The sequence below is a fragment of the Uranotaenia lowii genome, chromosome 2 (genome assembly GCF_029784155.1).
Source record: "Uranotaenia lowii strain MFRU-FL chromosome 2, ASM2978415v1, whole genome shotgun sequence".
In the NCBI taxonomy this organism is placed as follows: Eukaryota; Metazoa; Arthropoda; class Insecta; order Diptera; family Culicidae; genus Uranotaenia; species Uranotaenia lowii.
In genome coordinates this window covers 193,718,344-193,731,393 of record NC_073692.1, presented here as the reverse complement: position 1 = coordinate 193,731,393, position 13,050 = coordinate 193,718,344, and the positions used below count along the sequence as shown (strand labels likewise).

Here is a 13,050-nt window from a genome sequence, read left to right as displayed (position 1 = left end):
ATCAAGTGTCACCAGACCCAATCAGTTTATGAATCTACGAAAAAATACATTCCAGTCTCAATATCCACAACAAAAGTGAAATTCCCACTTGACCACGGACTTATCTTACAAATGATGACGATTTCGTGAATGCCATTTTCAAGTACTATCAAATGTGTAGCTCATATAAAAACGCCTTCCAATGTTGAGCAAACCATTCAGTCAATCGAAGAGCTTTCTTAACTCAAACATCTTAGAAATGGCGAAATTCTTCATCCTCAACGTTTGTGCTTTGCTAGCCCTGGCAAATGGTAGGTTTTGTTAAAATTTTAAAAACGGCATCTAGTCTAACATAAACTTTTGAATGTTTTCAGCTGGAGTCACTGTTCCAAAACACCTTCCTCGTTTTGATCCCCGGATGATCGTTGGAGGTTACCCAATTCAGATCGATGAGGCTCCCTATCAGGTGTCGCTTCAACGTGACGGAAATCACATTTGTGGAGGATCGATCATCTCTAGCAAATGGATTCTCACAGCTGCCCATTGCACGGAATATGGAAGTGCCAAGAGCTTCTCCGTTCGAATTGGATCTACCAAACATGCCGCTGGAGGTCAAGTGAAGAAAGTTGCAAACATTGTTTCTCATCCCGAGTACGATGGTGTATCGATAGTCAACGATTTCTGCCTGTTGGAACTTGAGGAAACTCTTCAATTCGACAACTCGATTCAAACCATTAAGCTGACTGTTGATGAGCCAGAAGCCGGAAGTATCGCCCTGGTATCCGGATGGGGAGCCACTCATTCTCCATCGGAATCGAATGCCAAGCTGCGAGCGGCCAATGTTCCGATCGTCACTCGCGAGGACTGTAACAAAGCTTACGATGGACGTATTCATGAGTCGATGATCTGTGCTGGATTCCTGGAGCAGGGTGGCAAGGACTCGTGTCAGGGTGATAGCGGAGGTCCTTTGGCCATTGATGGTCAGCTGGTCGGAGTTGTGTCTTGGGGTCGAGGATGTGCCGAAGCAGGATATCCTGGAGTGTACTCGAATGTAGCATCCGTGCTCGACTGGATCAACGAAACTACAAATGCTTTGGAATAACCTGTAGTCTGTTTTAAGATGAACAGTAATATGTGATGAATGTTTTTAAAATAAATATTTTTGATACAATATTGGTTTTTAATTTTTTTTTATGATTTGTGCGGTTCCAAAAAGAAGTAAGCTTAGGGGGCAGGAAAATATCTTAAAATTCCTTTTCCATGTGAAAGAGCAAGACAAAACTATGACCAGGATACGAGCATATTTTTGGAGAATCATGGCCACACAGTGTACAGTGAAAAAATTTGGACCTCAAATCACCAAAAAATTGAAGCTGCAGGTTTAATGACCTAGAATGATATTTATCTTCTTTGAAATTTTGTGCAACAATCATAACTTCGAGAAAATTTATCAGAGTGAAAAATTTCTTCAGTAAAAATACTTTTGGTAAACATTCTGATGTGATTTATTTATTTAATGAATTTATTTATTTATTTATTTATTTATTTATTTATTTATTTATTTATTTATTTATTCTGATCTAAAAATTAATTCTGATTAAAATTAAATTAAAACAAAACACCTAGGTCTAACTGCGGGGTCCTCAACGCACTTATAACTTTCCTTCGGAAAACATCCCTCGAAACGTCGAAGTCAAAATGCTCAGAAAAACGGTTGAATGATTTCATTGCATCGATGAGGGCACTGTTTGCTCCATAATTGTTCATTCGAATGGGAACAAAGGGCGACAAATTGGACTGTGAGAACTACCGAGCGATCACTGTCCTCAATGCCGCCTACAAAGTGTTGTCCCGAATCCTACTCCGTCGCCTAACGCCACAAGCAAACAGATTCGTGGGAAGTCATCAAGCCGGGACGGTCTACGACGGACCAGATATTCACATTACGGCAAATCCTCCAAAAATGCCGTGAACACCAAGTCCCTACGCACCATCTTTTCATCGACTTCAAAGCCGCATACGACACGATCGATCGTAACGAGCTATCGAAAATCTTGGACGAGAACGGCATTTCCGGAAAGCTGATCAGACTGATCAAGGCGACGATGGATGGAACGCAGTGCTGTGTGCGGATTTCGGGTGAATTGTCGAGTTCATTCGAATCGCACAGAGGTCTATCCTGCATGATGTTCAACGTGGCGTTAGAAGGTGTTTTTCGACGAGCGGTGGGCGAAAAGCGGGGCACGATTTTCAACAGATCCATTCAACTTATCTGCTTTGCCGATGACATTGATATAGTCGATAGATCATCTGCGGCAGTGGAAGAGTTCTACCGCAAACTGAAACGCGAAGCAGGAAAGATTGGGTTGATGATTAATACGTCCAAGACGAAGGACATGCTGGCCTGCGGATCCGAGTCCGACCGAACCCGCTTGTCCAGTAATAACAAGGTCACGATCGACGGCGACGAGCTGGAGATTGTCGAAGACTTTGTCTATCTCAGCTCACTGGTGACCGCAGACAATGACACCAGCCGTGTGATCCAGCGGCAAATTATCAGCGGAAGTCGTGCTTACTATGGACTCCACAAGCAACTGCGGTCGAGAAGACTTAGCCCTCGCACGAAGTGTAATCTGTATATGACGCTCATTAGACCGGTTGATCTCTACGGGCACGAGACATGGATATTGCTCGAGGAGGACCTGCGTACACTCGGAGTATCCAAGCGACGAGTGTTAGGAACCATCCTTGGCACCGTACAGGAAAACGGAGTGTGGAGGCGAAGGATGAACCACGAGCTCGCGCGACTCTACGGCGAACCCAGTATCCAGAAGGTGGTGAAGGCTGGACGGATACGCTGGGCGGAACATGTTGCGAGAATGCCGGACGACTGTCCTGCAGAACAGGTGTTCGCTACGAATCCGGAAAGAACAAGACGAGCGGGGGCGCAACGGGCAACGTCGTAAGACCAAGTGGAGCGTGATCTTTGGAATGCCCGAGAAATTGGAGAACGGTTGCCATGTACCTACTGAATTTTAGGAATTACGTTTGTCAAGCTATGTTGTGAGACGGAATACTATGTAAATAAATAAATAACACCGCATTGAGATGCCTACGGCCAAATCTGATGCATATTTGAATACCTGAGAAAAACTTTTTTCCCATCTGTGAAGTTGTTTATGCCAAATTGAAAATAATAAAAATATACTATCATATTTATTATCGTAGTGACGTACATAAATCCTTTTTGAGGAATTTTGCCTAAATGTTCGTTAGCCAGATTTTTGAAATAATTTCATCGTACACAACTCCGTACACAACAATATTAAAATATTTTGCCTGCCCCCTTAGCTTATTTCTTTTTGGAACCGCATAAAATACAAAAATAAGTATAAAAAAGGAGAATTTTGTATCAAAAATATTTATTTTAAAAACGTTCATCACATATTACTGTTCATCTTAACACAGACAAGTTATTCCAAAGCATTTGTAGTTTCGTTGATCCAGTCGAGCACGGATGCTACATTCGAGTACACTCCAGGATATCCTGCTTCGGCACATCCTCGACCCCAAGACACAACTCCGACCAGCTGACCATCAATGGCCAAAGGACCTCCGCTATCACCCTGACACGAGTCCTTGCCACCCTGCTCCAGGAATCCAGCACAGATCATCGACTCATGAATACGTCCATCGTAAGCTTTGTTACAGTCCTCGCGAGTGACGATCGGAACATTGGCCGCTCGCAGCTTGGCATTCGATTCCGATGGAGAATGAGTGGCTCCCCATCCGGATACCAGGGCGATACTTCCGGCTTCTGGCTCATCAACAGTCAGCTTAATGGTTTGAATCGAGTTGTCGAATTGAAGAGTTTCCTCAAGTTCCAACAGGCAGAAATCGTTGACTATCGATACACCATCGTACTCAGGATGCGAAACAATGTTTGCAACTTTCTTCACTTGACCTCCAGCGGCATGTTTGGTAGATCCAATTCGAACGGAGAAGCTCTTGGCACTTCCATATTCCGTGCAATGGGCAGCTGTCAGAATCCATTTGCTAGAGATGATCGATCCTCCACAAATGTGATTTCCGTCACGTTGAAGCGACACCTGGTAGGGAGCCTCATCGATCTCAATCGGGTAGCCTCCAACGATCATTCGGGGATCAAAACGAGAAAGGTGTTTTGGAACAGTGACTCCAGCTAGAAACATTTAGAAGTTTATGTTAGACTAGAATCCTTTGTTAAAATTTTATCGAAACTTACCACTTGCCAGGGCTAGCAAAGCACAAACGTTGAGGATGATGAATTTCGCCATGTTTGAGTTGAGAAAGCTGCTCGAATGACTGAATGGTTTGCTCAACAGAGAAAAGGATTTTTATACTTATGTGCTATCTGCTATCGGGTTTTTGGTACTTGAAAGTTGCATTTATGAATCTCCCAGGAAATCGTCATCACTTGTGGAATAATTTCGCGTTCAAGTGGGAAATTTTACTATCGTTCTCGCTAAATTTGAAATACTCAGAGCCCGGCTTCATTTTACTCAGACATCGCCTTTTGTATGAGGCAGCGGTCGCTCGATCTAAAACGACTCAGTTTTCCGAGTAGCGGCTACTCAGACGACACGAAAATTGGCACTCAGCAAATTCGAGTGCTTGAAGGCGACAACTGAGTAAATGTTGATCAGTTTCTTCAAGGCCTTCCATCACTTGTCGTTTTAGTCTGCAATAAACATCGGAAAACTCAATTTCTAATGGTAAATATCAACATATAATAACAATTTATGAACAATCTGATAATTTTGATTTTATTGTAGGGCATCATAAAGGAAAATACCCTCATCTGTCGGTATAGGAATCATTCTCGGATGTGCACCAGCAGCAGCGAGGCAAATCACAATGAAAAAAGCAACAACTGTGAAAATTTAGTTAAAGATTTCTGGAAAATATAATAGTATATTCCAAAAAATGTTACTGTTTTTATTATTTTAATCTTCTTTATCATTAATTTCACTGGGTTAGACTATTCCTATGTAAAAGAAACGGCCAAAATTCGCTCCGGAAGGATTCGTGCATTCTGAGTAACCCCAACTCAGATGTCGCAAAAAGGGCTGTTAGTCAGTTCTGAGTAAAGGCCGTTTAGTCAGAACTGAGTAAGTGCGGTTTTGGCGACAACTGAGTAACCGTCACTCTGAACTGAGTAGCTGAAAGTTAGCGAGTTGTAGAGTTTTCGTTTTCAGAGGCGCTAAAAATAGAATGATAAAGCTTTAATTAGGATTTGGATGCCAGTCTATTGGGGGGAGAGAGAGGGTTTGGGGGCTTATAAGGATAGGAAACATAACTTGTTAAGATTTACGCGCTTCAGGCTTTGAGAAGGCTTTCCGGATCGGGTTTTTTTTTATTTTTTCGAAAGGAGCATGAGAAATCTGTTTTTCTTCATCGATTTCATTCGAATATAGTTTTTCTGGAGACTTTTTAAAAAAAACGAGCACACACACATAGGATCTCAGTGAAACTTCATGTTTCTTTGAAGAGATCTTCTTTTCCTTAACTCTAAGCGTACATCTTTCGAAGTTATGATGGCTAGCATCTTACAAATGCTAAAACCACTAGACCACAGAAAGTGTACTATGTATGCCATGACCGGGATTCGATCTCATGAACCTTGGCGTAGAAGACTTGAGCTCTAACCACTACGCCAAAGCCGCTCGCAAAGTCTTAGAATTCAATGGAAGATTACACATACAAAAAACTAATTATTGCGGTTTGGACGTGACTTGAAATTATAATTTCGTCGTACTCAGATACTAAATTTAAGAACATAAAAAATTCTGGCTCATGTTCCTCAAAATTCAAGCTTCAAGAAAAAACGAAGTGAACATAAATCGACCGATAGTAATAGAAAAACTTGCAGCGCATATGATTTTCAATAGCCGGTTATCAACATGTATTTAGTTCTAGTGTCTTTATAAAAACTTTCAAATTAAGAGATCACATTAATCTTCGAGGGTGGCCCTGACAATAATTAAAACGGAAACAGTAGGATAAAAATGCATTCTGAGTAGAAAGCCAGTAGAAAATTTTTTCAATGACAGTTTTATATGAATTGTAAACAAAAATGACTGAAATAGCTTGCAAGAAAAATGTAGATGAACGAAGAATAAAATATAACGCTGCACCTTCAAAATTATGATAAAAAATAAAAAAAAAATCTAAATCATTAGCCAGATTATGGTTTATCCTTCGCTGATTTACGGAAGAAGTCTTAACCCTCATCCGCATTAGGGTGTCATTTTGACACCATTGCAAGTTTGAAGGCTTGTAACTTTTTTCAGAAGCTTCAAAATACAAAAATTTCTTCAGGGACCCTAAATGAATTCAAAAGTTCTTCAATATTGCATCTTTACTTTTTTTATGGACGAACCCTGGAAGCCTGGACAAAAAACTCCCTTTTCCGACTTTGGGTGTCATTTTGACACCACAAAAGTAAAATCTACAAACTTTATTGAAATTCTAACATTTTGCTGTCTTTAGATTTTTGATGCAACAAAATTGAAATCCTACTGGAATTTTTCAAAGTTCACTACTTTGCGCAATTTTTTTACAAATTGAAATTTCATCTCTTTTTGTGGTCCACCGTCAGGTTGTACCCGGATTTTCAGTGCTTTCACTTTGTTTTGACCAATCAAAAGTATATTCATTGGAAAGCAAATTTAATCTACATGCTAGTGAGGTGCAACAATTCACGCTGTGAGATTTCGCAAAAATATGAAAATTATAAACGTAACATCATTCCTGAATTTCTAGAACTACAAGCAGCACGTCCAGCAAAACGTGTTTGTTTGCTCTCCGAGTAGGTACGGTGGGTGGTGATTTAGGCAGAGAGCAAAGCCGACAGACGAAATAATGATGCGTGTCGTGACAAGCAAACGTGAACTACTATCAATAGAAAATTTCCAACCAAGAAACGTACGACACGCATCATTATTTCGTCACTCGGCTTCGCTCTCTGCCCAAATCACCACCCACCCTACCTACTCGGAGAGCAAACAAACACGTTTTGCTGGACGCGCTGCTTGTGGTTCTAGAAATTCAGGAATGATTTTACGTTTATAATTTTCATATTTTTGTGAAATCTCACAGCGTGAATTGTTGCACCTCACTAGCATGTAGATTAAATTTGCTTTCCAATGAATATACTTTTGATTGGTCAAAACAAAGTGAAAGCACTGAAAATCCGGGTACAACCTGACGGTGGACCACAAAAAGAGATGAAATTTCAATTTGTAAAAAAATTGCGCAAAGTAGTGAACTTTGAAAAATTCCAGTAATTTCAATTTTGTTGCATCAAAAATCTAAAGACAGCAAAATGTTAGAATTTCAATTAAGTTTGTTGTCATATTTTTTCTAAAACTCTACCATCGCTCAAACAGTATTTACTAGCAATCGAATAAAAAGTAGGTTTTTAGACCACTTTTTTGAACTTTTTGTAACCATTTCATTAAAAAAAAATTTTTAAAAAATATTTCTTGGATTCATGATGTAGGCATTAACTTCAGCTTTCATATGCATAAGGCAGATATTTTTTTGGACATGTATTACTCGCTAACTTTCAGCTACTCAGTTCAGAGTGACGGCTACTCAGTTGTCGCCAAAACCGCACCTACTCAGTTCTGACTAAACGGCTTTTACTCAGAACTGACTAACAGCCTTTTTCGCGACAACTGAGCCATGGTTACTCAGAATGCGCGAATAATTCTGAAGCGGTTTTTGGCCGCTTTTTCCATGCTAGAATAGTTAAAACCTATATTATTTTTTAGACAAATGATGGATTTGTTGATTTGCTGAATAACAAAAGTCCAAATGTTGTGCATACATATTTTATTTAAAAAAAAAACTATTTTTTTTTCGCCCGTCGGGTTTCGTCTCCCGGGACCCATTATGCCGTAATATTATGCCGTTATGCCAATTGTATTTGGACCACCTTCGTCACCAAACCCTGTAATAAAAATAATATCGGATTAATAGCTAGAAATTACCTTTAGAATGAATATTCACAATGTACATTTTTTAGTTTCTGCTGCACGAAAACAACCAAGTCCGACCGCCTCGCACAAACTGATCATCATTTACTCAGTTGTCGCCTTCCAGCACTCGAGTTCTCTGAGTGCCGAATTTTCTGACGTCTGAGTAAATTTTCCGCTGATATTTGAGTTAATTAAGATCAGCCGTCGGCTGCTTCATACATGTGGCGACGTCTGAGTAAAAGGTAGCCGGGCTCTGAGTATTTCAAATTTAGCGAGTATATGAACTACAGCAGTTTTCGTGAGGCATGTTAGGGGATGAATAACGTCCAGGCGTTAAAATCCCAGGAAAAAAAAAAAAAAAAAAAAAAAAAAAAAAAAAAGTGAGGCATGTTTTTTCGGATTTTTTTTTCTTTCATACTGAATAACGAGAAAACTTGTAACACAGTAAACGAAAATTACCGAGTTCGGTAATTTTTTTACCGAAATCCTAACATGTGTAAATCGTTAAACTGTTCGGTAATTTTTTCGGTAAAAAACAAACGAACATCGGTTAATGAAGAATCGATTTACCGATGTTCGTTTATTTTTTACCGAAAAAATTACCGAACAGTTTAACGATTTACACATGTTAGGATTTCGGTAAAATAATTACCGATCTCGGTAATTTTCGTTTACTGTGAACTTTAGCTGTATATAATGTTCTAAACATGTTTTACTGACATTACAAGGTTTATTTTGATGTATAGTTTGTTTAAATCGGTTTAACACGCCAAAAGTTATAACGATTTGAGCTTGTGGTGTCAAATTGACACTCCTAGTGCTGATTAGGGTAATGAAATCTTATGCGGATGAGGGTTAAAATTTTGAAAAGAAATTAACAATGGTAGATTTTATTTTGGAAAAAGTTTTCTTAATTGTTTAAAGGTTTCAACTGATGCTTTGAGTTCGAGAAGACACATTTTTTGTATAAATGGATCGCGATCATTGCTTGGCATGATATCTAACCAATAACTGATATTTATCCAATCATTACCTGGTGGAAAAGACACAACTGTAGAGTTGTAATTAAGCTTTTTGAATCCTCTTTTTCTCAGAATTACAAACTGAAAATAAATATTGCCGAAAAAAGTCAATAGACGTTTTATCTCCTAAATACAGATAAAAGTCTCCTTGAATAAATGACCAAGAGTCCCTTAACGAAGGGCAAGCTTCTTAATTTATCCCAAAAGATATGGTGAAACGGAAAATGAGATAAAGTTTCCCAAATCCTCTCTACATGTCTACAAATTCATCCTTTTCAGGCACGCATGAAAGCATTCGTCCAATCAAGTGGAAGTTGGGTTGATCGTTGCAATTATCAACGAATCTTATCTTTACAACGAATCTATCCTTACTTATCATAATATGTAAGGGAATGTTTTTCCTCCATCTTTTAAATGTTTTTTAATTTAAGCTTAGTTCCCCTCTTTAAAAATAGCAGCGATTAATCATTTAGGAGGGATATTTCCCAAAATCAAGTGTCACCAGACCCAATCAGTTTATGAATTTACGAAAAAATACATTCCAGTCTCAATATCCACTACGAAAGTGAAATTCCCACTTGAACACGGACTTATCTTACAAATGATGACGATTTCGTGAATGCCTTTTTCAAGTACCATCAAATGTGTAGCTCATATAAAAACGCTTTCCACTGCTGAGCAAACCATTCAGTTAATCGAAGAACTTTCTCAACTCAAACAGCTTAGAAATGGCGAAATTCTTCATCATTAACGTTTGTGCTTTGCTAGCCCTGGCAAATGGTAGGTTTCGTTAAAATTTTAATAACGGATTCTAGTCTAACATAAACTTCTAAATGTTTCTAGCTGGAGTCACCATTCCAAAACACATTCCTCGTTTTGATCCCCGGATGATCGTTGGAGGTTATCCGATTGAGATCGATGAGGCTCCCTATCAGGTGTCGCTTCAACGTGACGGAAATCACATTTGTGGAGGATCGATCATCTCTAGCAAATGGATTCTCACAGCAGCCCATTGCACGGAATATGGAAGTGCCAAGAGCTTCTCCGTTCGAATTGGATCTACCAAACATGATGCTGGAGGTCAAGTGAAGAAAGTTGCAAACATTGTTTCGCATCCCGAGTACGATGGTGTGTCGATAGTCAACGATTTCTGCCTGTTGGAACTTGAGGAAACGCTTCAATTCGACAACTCGATTCAAACCATTAAGCTGACTGTTGATGAACCAGAAGCCGGAAGTATCGCCCTGGTATCCGGATGGGGAGCCACTCATTCTCCATCGGAATCGAATGCCAAGCTGCGAGCGGCCAATGTTCCGATCGTCACTCGCGAGGACTGTATCAAAGCTTACGATGGACGTATTCATGAGTCGATGATCTGTGCTGGATTCCTGGAGCATGGTGGCAAGGACTCGTGTCAGGGTGATAGCGGAGGTCCTTTGGCCATTGATGGTCAGCTGGTCGGAGTTGTGTCTTGGGGTCGAGGATGTGCCGAAGCAGGATATCCTGGAGTGTACTCGAATGTAGCATCCGTGCTCGACTGGATCAACGAAACTACAAATGCTTTGGCATAACTTGTAATCAGTGTTAGGATGAACAATAATTTGTGATGAACGTTTTCAAAATAAATATTTTTGATACAATATTGGTTTTTAATTTTTTTTTTTTTTTATGATTTGTGCGGTTCCAAAAAGAAGTAAGGTCAGTGGCATGCAAAATATCTTAAAATTCCTTTTCCACGTGAAAGAGCAAGACAAAACTATGACCGGCGGCATATGAGCATATTTTTGGAGAATCATGGCCACGCAATGTACAATGAAAAAATTTGGACCTTAAATCACCAAAAAATTGAAGCTGCAGGTTTAATGACCTGAAATGATATTTATCTTCTTTGAAATTTTGTGCAACAATCATAACTTCGAGAAAATTCATTTGAATGAAAAATTTCTTCATTAAAAATGCTTTTGGTAAACATGAAGATTTCGCCTTTGTAGAAATGAAATATTACAGAAATTACAAGTCTTTTAAACGATCCTTCTTTCATAAAAATGGATATTTAAGCGTGTAAATGGTTCTGAAGTATGGAAGATTTTAACAGCACGTTTTATAAGGGATGAATTACTTGAAGTAGTTGAAAATTCAACCAAATAAATTTAGGTCTCTCGTACATCAGACAATAGATTCTTTCTGTATAATTAATGTAAAATAACACCGCATTGAGTGGAAGGAGGGCGTAATATGCCCCATCTACAAGAAGGGCGACAAATTGGACTGTGAGAACTACCGAGCGATCACTGTCCTCAATGCCGCCTACAAAGTGTTGTCCCGAATCCTACTCCGCCGCCTAACGCCACAAGCAAACAGATTCGTGGGAAGTCATAAGGCCGGCTTCATGGAGGGACGGTCTACGACGGACCAGATATTCACATTACGGCAAATCCTCCAAAAATGCCGTGAACACCAAGTCCCTACGCACCATCTATTCATCGACTTCAGAGCCGTATACGACACGATCGATCGTAACGAGCTATCGAAAATCTTGGACGAGAACAGCTTTTCCGGAAAGCTGATCAGACTGATCAAGGCGACGCACTGTGGTCCAAAAAGGCTAAAAGTGGAACTTTTTTCGTAACGCCTCTATCTTTTATCTTATCTCTTAAGTGTCTTCAGAACATTTGCTTCTTCGAACATGCTTCATAACTTGAAAGCGTCAAAAGTTCGTCAAAGTCCACTATAAAAAAACTTAAAATTCTAACTTTTTTGTTTCAATAGATAGAGCTTACGTGTTTCCATACAAACAAAAATGCAAAAATTGATTTCCGGCTACGCCGATGCTTCGCAAAACGAAGGCAGAAGGCAGTTGAAAATAATTTTTGTATGGAAACACGTAAAACACATCAAATATATACTTGTTGTGTTCAAATATAAGCGTGTGGAGACAATTGAAAACAACACCAATTTGTTGCACTTAGTTCAAGCTTCAATGTGGTTGATTAGTTTTAAAAATTCACTTGCACGTTTTTGCAATAAACGCTCGTGAAGTTGAGTAAAAATAAAACTTGAAGTTACAATAAGTTGGCTAAGAAACGTTGTAGAATGTTGAAATCTTGTGCAAAACGTGTGATTTGAGTGCACCAACAAATGTTCAGAACATCTTATTCATGTAAATTCTCACTTAACTATAGATAAGTTTAAAAAACTCACTTTTAAATAACTTTCAAACGAAAACCTTTATAACTCTGCTCTGAAAATAGATAGAGTTTTAATGGATTTAACAAAGTTTCATATTTTCACGTATTCTACAACTTTCTAGTATAAAGTAAAGCTCTATCTATTGAAACAAAAAAGTTAGAATTTTCAGTTTTTTATAGTGGACTTTGACGAACTTTTGATGCTTTCAAGTTATGAAGCATGTTTGAAGAAGCAAATGTTCTGAAGACACTTAAGAGATAAGATAAAAGACAGAGGCGCTACGAAAAAAGTTCCACTTTTAGCCCGTTTGGACCACTGTGACGATGGATGGAACGCAGAGCTGTGTGCGGATTTCGGGTGAATTGTCGAGTTCATTCGAATCGCACAGGGGGCTTCGACAAGGTGATGGTCTATCCTGCATGATGTTCAACGAGGCGCTAGAAGGTGTTATTCGACGAGCGGTGGGCGAAATGCGGGGAACGATTTTCAACAGATCCAGTCAACTTATCTGCTTTGCCGATGACATTGATATAGTCGGCAGATCATCTGCGGCGGTGGAAGATTTCTACCGCAAACTGAAACGCGAAGCAGGAAGGATTGGGTTGATGATTAATACGTCCAAGACGAAGTACATGCTGGCCTGCGGATCCGAGGCCGACCGAACCCGCTTGTCCAGTAATAACAAGGTCACGATCGACGGCGACGAGCTGGAGGTAGTCGAAGACTTTGTCTATCTCGGCTCACTGATGACCGCAGACAATGACACCAGCCGTGAGATCCGGAGGAGAATTATCAGCGGAAGTCGTGCCTACTATGGACTCCACAAGCAACTGCGG

The 13,050-nt window shown here is 39.6% G+C and overlaps 4 protein-coding genes across 4 annotated transcripts in view; 2 read left to right on the top strand and 2 right to left on the bottom strand.

Annotated features, from left to right (window-relative positions):
* Positions 1-13,050, bottom strand: part of LOC129742219 (uncharacterized) — a 43,802-nt gene that overhangs the window by 20,711 nt on the left and 10,041 nt on the right. The gene's annotated exons all lie outside the window — the stretch shown is intronic.
* LOC129742695 (trypsin-1-like) lies at positions 216-1,112 on the top strand. The gene is made up of 2 exons (XM_055734636.1): positions 216-290; positions 354-1,112. The coding sequence occupies exons 1-2, from the start codon at positions 239-241 to the stop codon at positions 1,079-1,081; spliced, it is 780 nt and encodes a 259-aa protein (XP_055590611.1). The 5' UTR covers positions 216-238; the 3' UTR covers positions 1,082-1,112.
* Positions 3,385-4,496, bottom strand: LOC129742693 (trypsin-1-like). Its single transcript, XM_055734633.1, has 2 exons — positions 4,244-4,496; positions 3,385-4,180 (listed from the first exon to the last, which is right to left on the bottom strand). The coding sequence occupies exons 1-2, from the start codon at positions 4,293-4,295 to the stop codon at positions 3,453-3,455; spliced, it is 780 nt and encodes a 259-aa protein (XP_055590608.1). The 5' UTR covers positions 4,296-4,496; the 3' UTR covers positions 3,385-3,452.
* Positions 9,730-10,631, top strand: LOC129742694 (trypsin-1-like). Its single transcript, XM_055734634.1, has 2 exons — positions 9,730-9,805; positions 9,869-10,631. The coding sequence occupies exons 1-2, from the start codon at positions 9,754-9,756 to the stop codon at positions 10,594-10,596; spliced, it is 780 nt and encodes a 259-aa protein (XP_055590609.1). The 5' UTR covers positions 9,730-9,753; the 3' UTR covers positions 10,597-10,631.